Source organism: Athene cunicularia (genome assembly GCF_003259725.1).
Source record: "Athene cunicularia isolate RWA chromosome 1 unlocalized genomic scaffold, athCun1 chr1_part2, whole genome shotgun sequence".
Classification (NCBI taxonomy): domain Eukaryota; kingdom Metazoa; phylum Chordata; class Aves; order Strigiformes; family Strigidae; genus Athene; species Athene cunicularia.
Genome location: NW_020799092.1, coordinates 36,448,770 through 36,459,489, shown reverse-complemented (window position 1 = coordinate 36,459,489; position 10,720 = coordinate 36,448,770). Strand labels below are relative to the sequence as shown.

Sequence of the window (10,720 nt, the reverse complement as noted above, 5' to 3'; positions counted from 1 at the left end):
ACACTACTGATTCTGGTTTATTTTTTCCTTAAATTCTTTGATATTCCCATGCATGTTCAGGTGTAATCCTTTAAAAACAGAGACTTTTCTACCGGCAAACCTATGAAAGCTGGAGGAGCTGGGGCGGGGGGGCAAAGAGGGCTGTGTTGGCCAGGTGTCGGGGGAGAGGAGGGAACCCAGTTAGTGCTTCTCGCGTTTGCCGATGAGGGTGTAAATATTTACTGGAGGAGAAGGGGGAGGGGGGGGGAAGGAAAAAAAAAAAAGAAAAAAAAATCATTTATGAAAGCTCAGATCTAAAAATTCAGAAAAGTGGATTATCGCTTGTGGTTCTAGTTTTTGACAGAAAAAGTCTTCCTAAGTAGGCACTTGTGAAGCATGGTATCAAGACTACAGATAGGGTTTAAGCACACAGCTTTGCAACATTTAGTAGTCTATCCAATATTATGGAAAGAGTTATCATATGCTTTTGACTTTACAGACTACTGTCCAGTGTCTACTAGCCATTTTCAAACTGCTCTTTAAAGTTAGTTATATGCTGAATCACTCTCCATCTTTAAATAAGTATATCCATCATTCTTACAACCTGTCTTCAACATACATTACAGTTTATCACCCTTCCCTGTTATTACATCTCAAAGAAGATATGGGTATCAAACAAGTCCCTAAAATGCTTTATCTGTCTTTTCTCTAAGACAAAATCTAAAGAGCCATTTGGAAGATCTGGTAAAACAACACAATCTGAAGTGTCACAAATGTGTGGACAGTTACCTACAGTATCTCTTTTGTCTCATATAGATAGCAAATAAATGCTTACCTGAAACCACCACTTGCATGAAGAATACCCTGAACTCAAACAAGATTGAGGTGATGGCAAAGAAAAAAAAAGAAGGGGGGAAAAAAACGGGGGGGGAAAAAAGGGAAAAAAGAAAAAAAAAAAAAGAAAAAAAGAAAAAAAAAGGTGTTCTCTTGAAGAATATATCATCACTGGAATATGCTCCACCTTTGGGATCCCTATTCACATGAATTTTCTGAAGTCTTGGATCTTCTAAGCTTCTTACAGTTCTAGGATGCCTACTGCTGCCTGTATGTGCCCAGACAATTTAGCCTTCTTGTCAGAGGCAGATGAGGTTACAGGTGTCTAGGAGTTACTGACTTCCTGACTCAGTTATCACATAAAAATTCACTACATTTACAGACATTATTATACACCATGGAAGAACTTCCACTGTAACAGAACTCAATACCATATCTGCTTAAAGACAGAGAATATTTGTATTATTTCTATGGTTACAGTCTGAATTAAATTCAATTACTATTCTGAAAAGGAACCACAGAGATCCTACATTACCCTGGGTTGTACTTGGTTTTCATCTACTTTCACTAGATAAATACAAGAATATAAAAAGCAGGGAATTGAGGTTTGTTTTTCTGAAAAAAACCCAAAACATTTGGGAGGTATGCATTATAACATAAGAAGTATCTTACATAAACTATCAAGGGTAGCATCCAACCAGAAATGTAAGGGAAAAGATATATAAGTTATAACTTGGGATTCTCTTTAATCTTTTACAGAACAAGACTGTTCTGTTGCCAGAGAAGGAAATATTCTCAAACTCATTTTAGTTTCTTAGATGATTTAAAATTCTCTTTCAAGATACACGATGTATAGGAAACTACATATCTGAGTCTTATTGCAGAAGAATGTTCAACAATGGAAATTAATACATCATATTCACTTCAGCATTAATGACTTAAATTCTGATTCATACTACAATTGCTGTGGTTCCTTCAGATCACTCCCAGATATTTTCCAAGTTAATCTTAAAATCAGTTCTATCTTGGCAGATACAGTTCCTTGATCTCTTTCATAGGTGTTTCCAAAATACATCTTAAGCAGCTGTAGTTGTTGTTAGACCAGTGGGGAAAATATATCACACATTAGAAATGTACCTGAACATGTAGGTGATGGTCATCTTAAACTGTGTTTCCGTATATTCCTTTAGGATAACGACCTCAGAGATTTCCCATAACCTATAAAACAAAGCTGTCTGATTGTAGTGCTTGCTGTAATAGTGCAGGAGATTAGAAAAAGTAGCAACTGCTCTGTTCAGTGACTGGGCATGACCTGGAGAGATCCATGTTAAGTTAAAAAATTTATTTCATGTTTGATGGAAGTTCCTAATGCTTTATGACCTTGTTTTGTGAGCTGGCATCAGTGTAAGTCAGAAGCAGATGTATCCAGGTAAAAATACTTTGAGGTGGTAGATGCATGGTATTAATGGGAATTAGACTCCCTTAACAAATGAAGCATGCTTGCAGACAGCACTGTGAAATTTTTTTCCCCTAACCTCCTAAGTAGCAGCTAAGAACAATTTCATCTTTTGAAGTCTGCTATTTAAGTATTTTACTAATATATAGAGGAAAGTTCCTTTAAACATAGTCATGCATCAGGCTAAGATAACGTAGTAACTTTAGATCAGAATGATTATATAAATTATGCAAGTAGGCGTAAAAAATGTCTCTATCCTTTCCTCTTCTGTTCCCATCCACTGTAATATTTTTGGGTTTTTTAAAATCAGAACTGTCACTTGATCATGTAGCATTTTCCCTAGATTTTATTCTTCATTGCAATTTAGCTATTGTCGTGCTAGTTTACATTTCTTTTGTATACCCAGGAGAGAGAATTGCACTGGAAAAGCCTCCTCATTTGCTGTGGAAAGCTCCATACTTTGATATTTCACAAATATTTTAAAACAGACCAAATAAGATTTTGAAATTGCACTTGCTTTTTTTTGCTAGTTTAACTTCTGTTAATTAAATTAGACATCCTGCAAAGAGGTTAATTTTTTGTTTTGAACCTGTCACATCTTTTCAAATAATTCAACAGGCTAATTAAGGCACGTAGATGGGACAACAGATGAGCTCAAAATAAACAATGCAGAACCAATTTCAAGCTTTTGAATAAGATTTGAGATTTGTTTTCTTCTTAGCCCGAAAACAAAATACTTTTATGAGCCTTGTCAGGAGTCTGAGAACATGCAGTGGTTTTATTAAAAGACTAAATTATTCCCATTTTGGAAGGCATTCATATATCAGATGTATATTGGAGTAATGATTATGACCAAAAGTTAATTTTTTGTAACTAATGCTGATAGAGATGCCAGCTTTTCTTGTTTCTTCCTCATTCCTCTTCATTTTCTTTATTTTCCTTCCCAAATATAGTAAAGTGTGGTGAATATGCATAAATCTTGCATATAATGCCCCTTAGTGAGGAAGGTGCTTTAAAGAAACACAGATTATGTTGTTACCTAATGTTCAGCTAAGTAAACACTGCATCCACCCTCTTAATGCTGTCAGTATGTAAAAGGCAATGTCTATGTTAATGTAATACTATATTTAGCTTTGTACATCCACGAAAAGAAGCCACTACATTTCAGTTTATAGGTAAAGTGTAATGCTAATGTGAACAGCAAAAACCCCTTGCCAATAATAAATAGGAATTTGCTATTTTTCTTTTGATTGGAGATTACTATGTCACCAGTTTTAGTTTATGGAAACTAATTTCCATACTCATCACTAAAAGGAATACAATTTGCAAGAAATTGTTTATAGTGGGAGAACAAAGAAAGCAGCAAAGATATGAAAAGCAGTGAATGAGGTGAGAATTAGGGTTTTCACTTTTTTCTATTGATAATCGAAACTGAAGAAGGCTACTGCCACAACTGCTTGGAAAGAACAGTACCAGTAGAAAAGTAAAAATTATATTTTTCAAGATTTTAAAAAGTTGAATAGGTCCTAAATTGTGCAAGATACCGGAGCAAGCAAAATTTGAGACAAACCATGGTGAAATTTCTTTATGCCTGCCTTTCTATAACATCTCTGAACAGCTCCATTATGAACCACCTAAATACAGTTGGTCTGAGTTTTTCAGTCCAGTTACCAAATAAGGAATAAATTTTTTGCACAGCTCTGTTTCATCTTTGTTCTATCTTCATCTAAGCCTGTAGACCTTTGATTCACATCTCTCAGGCTCATGAATCTCCAGCATCCAAAACTTCTGGGGCTTACAGATTCCATAACTTTAGACCCAGCCTCATCAGACAGCTTGCCCTGAAGCAGGGACTCTGTTCCTTTTCTCAGGGAATTTTGAAATGACTGCTATTTGTTCTGAACTGGGGAGGAGCATCTAGTTAACCCCAGGCATCCACCTTGGATTCCAGTACTGGGAATTTATCCAGTGGGTTTGACTCATTGCCCTGATTTACACCTGTGAATTTATATTATATTAATTTCCATCTGTGTTTTTGTTTGCACCTGTGCAGAATGACTATGAAATGCTACCATTCTTGTTTGGTAGCACTTTAGTTTTTCATCTTGTGTATCTACCTGGGGGGTAAGGCTGTGGGCAAACAGACTTAGTGTGTTTAATAAATGAGTTGTCCTAATTTCAGCACTCTCTAATTATTGTCTAAAAGTTGAGCAGATGAAAAGTACTTTGAACACACATAGTTGTTCCTACCAAAATGTCTGAATGTCACACATTATTACTAAAAATCAAAATGAAAATTGCAACATGTTAAAGAGTGGGTATTTGTATTTTCAGATTAATAGAGCAAAACTTCCTTACTGGAAAATGACCCTGCTAAATGTCTGCAATCTTGTCAACAACATAAACAACCAAGTGGAGGAAACAGTAGAGGTAGATGAAGAGGATCTCATTTCAGGAAGACAGTTTCCTGCTGCTCTGGATGGCTTCAGCTTGGAAGCAATGCTGACAGTATATCAACTCCAAAAAGTTTGCCACAGCAGAGCCTTTCAGCATTGGGAGGTAAAACAAACTGTCAGAAATGCATGTTTCAACTGCTGTTAAACTCTCAGGCTCTGTTTGTAGTGATGTTCTAAAATCTGTATCTGTGACCCTTGACATATCATCTGAGCTTTCCTTCTCTAATACCTCTAATATGCCTCTTATTTAAAGAGTTGTGAATTAATGCAGTTTCTGATGAGCTGTCTGTTTTTTATAACAACCCATGGATAAATGAGAACTATTCTTAGCTACATACTTTCTCCACTCTTTGTAGCCATTCCAAGAAACCAAACAAACACATGAAAGTGAGTTCTATGCCAGAACACAAAATTAATATCTGCTTAACAGACATGAAGTTACTTCAAATTTATTGAGGAATAACTAAATATAGGCAGTTTCTGAAAACCCTTTTAAGGCCCTAAGGCAAGCTGCATTCAAAATGCATGGACACATGCCCATGCGTACATGTAATTTTACCAGGTACTCTGGACTTCTTAGCATTGCTAGGAAACTGGTAGCAAGGAAAGTCTTCCTTTTTGCTTCCCCACACCTAAAGAGGGTCCTGGACATTGACACTATGATTGTATGAAGATTGCTGCTCTTAAATATTGCTTGTTTGTAGTCCATTTGTGATATTTATTTTAGCACAATGATCACATAGATGCACACTGGACACAATCCACTTGAATTGTCATATATTACAATAAGAACTGCTTTGCTTAGCAAAACAAATATATTTCAGTGTTACTGTCCACTTTCCAGTAAACCCAGTTTCTTTAGCTGTCACCAGTTGGTGACTGAATCTTAATACTCTTTTGTTTGCTGAATCACAGCTCTGTATTTGCAGGCTTATTCTCAAGCCTTCATATTAGCTGGGATGGTGCATACAAAAGACTGAAACATCTTTGAGAACCAGTTTCCTGAGGACTCTTTTCATCAGTACATTTATTGCTGAAAAGTACTGTCCTGGTTTCAGCTGGGATAGAGTTAATTTTCTTCCTAGTAGCTGGTATAGTGTTGTGGTTTGGATTTAGAATGAGAATAATGTTGATAACAGATGTTTTTAGTTGTTGCTAAGTAGTGTTTATACTAAGTCAAGGATTTTTCAGCTTCTCACGCTCTGCGAGCAAGAAGGCTGGAGGGGCATAAGTTGGGAGGGGACACAGCCAGGACAGCTGACCCAAACTGGCCAGAGGAATATTCCATAGCATATGACATCATGCCCAGTATATAAACTGGGGGAGTTGGCAGGAGGGGTGGATTGCTGCTCAAGCACTGCCTGAGCATTGGTCAGTGGGTGGTGGGCAACTGCATTGTGCATCGCTTGTCTTTCTTGGGTTTTATTTCACTCTCTTTTTGTTATCTTTCTTTTCATCATCATCATCATCATCATCATCATCATCATCATCATCATCGTCGTCGTCGTCGTCGTTGTTGTTGTTATTATTATTATTATTATTATTATTATTATTATTATATTTAAATTCAATTATTAAACTGTTCTTATTTCAGCCCACAAGTTTTACTCTTTTTCCCTTTCTAATTCTCCTCCCTATCCCAGTGGGAGCAGGGAGGAGTGAGTGAGCAGCTGTGTGGTGCATAGTTGCCAGTTGGGGTTAAACCATGACAACGAGATACCACAGAACTGACTATATGCAATAGCCCATATGACTTAATCATGGTTTCTTACTTTACAGTTGCATCACCTCTTGTGGTAGATGGGAATCATCACTCCTAAAAGTACCACATTTGAAACTGAAAAAGAATATTCCTCTCTCAGCTTAGGAACACGCTTATGCAGTGCAGAGGTTTATAAGACAATAAGAGAAGGATAGTGCCAGAGGGAGAAGGGTTGAAGAAGGCTTGAAATAAACAATTTCTATAATGAAGGAAGTTCTTGTGATCTTATTCATCCAGAATTGACTCCAAAGTCTGTTGAAACTATGAGAGTTTTCCCATCTAAATAGAGTTTAGATGAGCACTCATTTATTAAGTAATTAAGTAAGTGTTTGATTGCTTAGGGAAATACTGAGGTGAGTACAAAAATGTTTTCAAGTTTAATACCTTTCAGCCAGACAGTAGGACTGTACTTGACCATGGAAGAACTTGATGTGAGAATGGATGAAATCTTAACAGTTAAAGCAAGAACAAATCTAAGCAGAACACTTTGAAAACTCCAAGTAAAACACAAAACACTGTTATATAAGAAATTTCAATTAACAAAATTTTGGCTTTCTTGTTCTTTATTTAATTTCTTATTTGTTTATTACACATTTTGACTTTTTAGCTGTAGGAAGTTGCAGATAAATAATATTGCTCAAAACCAGCAAGCAGTGGGTGTTTTAGGAGGTGTTTTGCCTAAATGAGTGTTTACAGAATGACAGTCCTTAGGAAGTTTTCAGGCAATTTGAGTTTTAGTCCAAGGAGGACATGCCAGCTTTTCTCTCTAGTCAAAGCCAATGATCTCAGTTGTTTCAGTGGAATTTAAATATCACCTCCATAGGCTTCAGCTCATCTTTAGCCTGATCTTAGTTTTGTGTCTTAAGTTTTGGTCTTTTTTTTTTTTTTTGTCTTTTTTTTTGTGTGTGTGTTTTTGTTTTGGGTTTTTTTTTGTTTAAACCCACAACTACTATGGTAAAGATTTTTCTTGGTGGCAGATGTTTAAGTTTTAGAAAGCTTTCTAAGAATTGATGATTTTCATCACCAAAAAAATCTATAATATTGTGTATCTTCTTGCATCCTACAGTTACTTCAGCAAGATGCTTTTGAGCTAGAGAACTCAAGCCAAGATAAGGAAATAATGAAAAGAAAAAACCCTTATATTCTGAAACGGCAGCTACATGTGAACAAAGCTAGAAGACCATACATACTTAAGAGAAGTTCATATTACTGATGCACCAGAAGAAAACAAATGTATATTTAGTTTGTAGGTAACTGTGCATTATGGTTATCTTACTTAAATCTTAAATCATACTTGTGTGAAAATATACTATGGAAAATCATCAAGATTATGACATAACTGTGTCTTTTTTGCAATTGCTGTTTCTTGATTGTGATTTTTTTCCTACTTGAGATTAATTGGACCAATACATTTGCAAATAAATCTAGTTTCTAAGCATGATGTATTGTACAAAATTGAGATGTCAACATATTTCCAACAATACTGTAGTCTTTTCCTATTTTATAAAGCACACGAACATACACCATGTAAATTGATATTGTCCATAAATCCTACTGAGAATCTTACAATTCCTTAATGCAACACATCAAACATATATATGCTTACAAATTTTTGTATAATACACTAGTCAGAAGTGCCACAATATTTTATGTATTGGCCAGTTTAATTTATTGGGAATTAGGTCTAAGGAAGGAAGAAAATACTATCAGCTACCTATTAAGTAGCAATTTCAAAATTCGTATTTTAAATAACCTGCTTGTAAATGAATTTTGAGTTCTTGACTCCTAACTCGCCACTGAAGAGCCATAGTTTAAGAAAACAATACACAAATGAGACTTTATCAAAGTATGCTAGTGAGAACAAACCCAGGTGTGCTTCAGAGTCCTGTATATCACTGACTAAATGAAGAAAACAATTTATTAAATAAGTAAAAGAATTTATAGTGTCTACCTAATCTATGAATTCTCAGGGAAAAAAAAAAAAATAAAAAAAAAAGTGGATTCATGCTCCTATGCTGTCACTGTTAAAATACTAATCTGGTTATATGAGAAACTTGGGAGAAATATTTGAAAGAGGAATTTAACATCAAGACATCTTAAAAGGCATTTCCTTTCCTTCCCTCTATACATTTGTAATATCAACAGGCAGTTTCAGAGGTTAAAGACAGTCTTGGAAGCTGAAGGAGTGGGAAGCTCCCAGTATGGAAAAATTTGTTTTCAAGCTGTGAGGAATCAAGTGTCACCTGTAACTTCACATTTTCCAGCTCTGTGTCTGTGGTGTGTACATGAGACTGGGGATCTCAGTGATCTTGGGTTCCAGTCTGGAGGAAAACAGTCTGATAAAACTGGGGGTCACAACAACAATCAGAGGGATAGTCGAAGACCAATGAGGCCTGGATGCTCAGACCAGGAGGCAAAAAATGGGGCAGACATTGCTTTTGAAAATCTACCAGTTTTCTGTTTAAGGTATTTCCTCAAAGCAATGCTGTTGCAAGAGATTGTCAGAAAAGAACACTCAGAGAATTTCCAAATCCTCTCAAAGGTCAGATTTTTTGTCATTTCTTGATAAACATATACAGGGATATGCATAGAAAAAACATATCCATACCAATGCTTATACCAACTTTGTTACATGGGAGGGATGGAATTTTTTTTACAGTAAAATGTATTTGCACTATATCAAAGCTAACTAGATTTCTTTTTCTCACTGCAAAAGTTATTAGTAAATTTATTTATTCAATAGCCACTAAATGCATGCACTCACAAGATATAGCTCATACATGAATTACTGTAATAATCATTATGACTTGAATACTCAAATCACTTAAGCACATTTTATCTCAACTTGTTAAATGCTTAATATGTGCTTAAGGCCTTTGCTTAAATAAGATTCTAGTATATTCATACCCTTTATTTTTTTCTTAAACTGTCGTAGGCTTAAACTGAAGACACAGTATGCTCTCAAGGGGCTAAGAATCATCCCTCTTTCCAACAGACCTACAGGCTCCTTAGTCCTATTATGGATAATTTAAATCCCAAATTATCTGTTCGTCTGAAATAACAAAGCAGAACAGAGTTTATTCCAAAATTCACTGCTAGCAGTATATCAGGAACAAAGAAAAGAAACTTCAGATCAGTATTTCATGGGGAACACAGAAGAATAAGATGAAATAGGTTATCACATTTTTTCTCTTGTTCAGTTTAAGAGTATGAGAGTCAAAAAAAAAAAAAAAAAAAAAAAAAAAAAGAGTAGGTTAAGGTAACATGATTGTCCTCTGATAGAGAATGTTAAAATTTTCTAAGACAAAAGCACCCTTCCATGTTTCATTTTTAAGCTGATTTAGATATTCAGGGTGATGACAGAGGACCTCAAATGATGATGATTTACTGTTCCACCCTCATCTAGTGCTCCACACTCAAGTGAGACTTACCCTGTGACTGTGTACTTTTTCCCTGCAGTGCAGAGTTAACAGATTAGCCAGACTGACTGGCTGAAAATGACTTAAAATAACCCATTTCCTTTCATCATGCTGTGAATCCACACACAGTCAGCTACTGTGTCACTGGAGGAGGCAGAGCTTAAAGGATGGCAGGAGGTGGCATGTTCAGTTGTTTCCTAGGGTCTGACGGAGGGGTTCAGGGAACTGTCAGAGGAATGTCATCCAGAGTGAGAGATGGTCCTAACCAGATGAGGAAACAATATCTATAATTGTAACATGGTCAGTAAAGATACAGTGCTGGCATTTTAGCTTATTGGTCATTGGTGAAAAGCAAGCATAGCAGAATAAAAATATTAAAAACCACACTTAAACCATATGATTAAGCCAGATATACAGATCTGTTAAGGGATATTTTGATGTCTGGGGGACCCTTATTTTCTTTCCTCTCTACTAGCTGTTGCTACTTCCTGATGACCTCACTGCTGTGGAATTGCAGCCTGCCTTTAGCCTTCCTTTTTGGATGATGGCAGCAAAAACTGGGCACGTTTATGTATATTTGTTTCACACACTGTTTCAGTGGGATCCTCAGGGAACCCGCCTTGGCCATAGCAGTGGGTGCTGAATGCAGTTCAGGCCAGAGGAGGCCCTCACAATATGTAAAGATTTGTAAATTCAGACAGATGGTGGTTGGTTTTGGTTTGGTGTGGTGTTTTGTAATTGCCTTAAGTTTGAAAGCATTTTTTTGAAGACTATTAATTCAGATTGCTACCTTGGCTTAAAGAATTGCCTCTTG

General features: G+C 36.0%; 1 protein-coding gene across 1 annotated transcript in view; it reads left to right on the top strand.

Moving 5' to 3' along the window:
- Nucleotides 1–10,281, top strand: part of NTS (neurotensin) — a gene marked incomplete at its 5' end in the record, with an annotated part of 12,251 nt that extends 1,970 nt beyond the window's left edge. The window contains 2 exons of the mRNA XM_026864879.1: nucleotides 4,604–4,828; nucleotides 7,554–10,281. Coding sequence (XP_026720680.1) covers nucleotides 4,604–4,828; nucleotides 7,554–7,700 — 372 coding nt within the window. The remainder of the gene's footprint in view (nucleotides 1–4,603; nucleotides 4,829–7,553) is intronic.
- Between the last annotated feature and the right edge of the window lie 439 nt (nucleotides 10,282–10,720).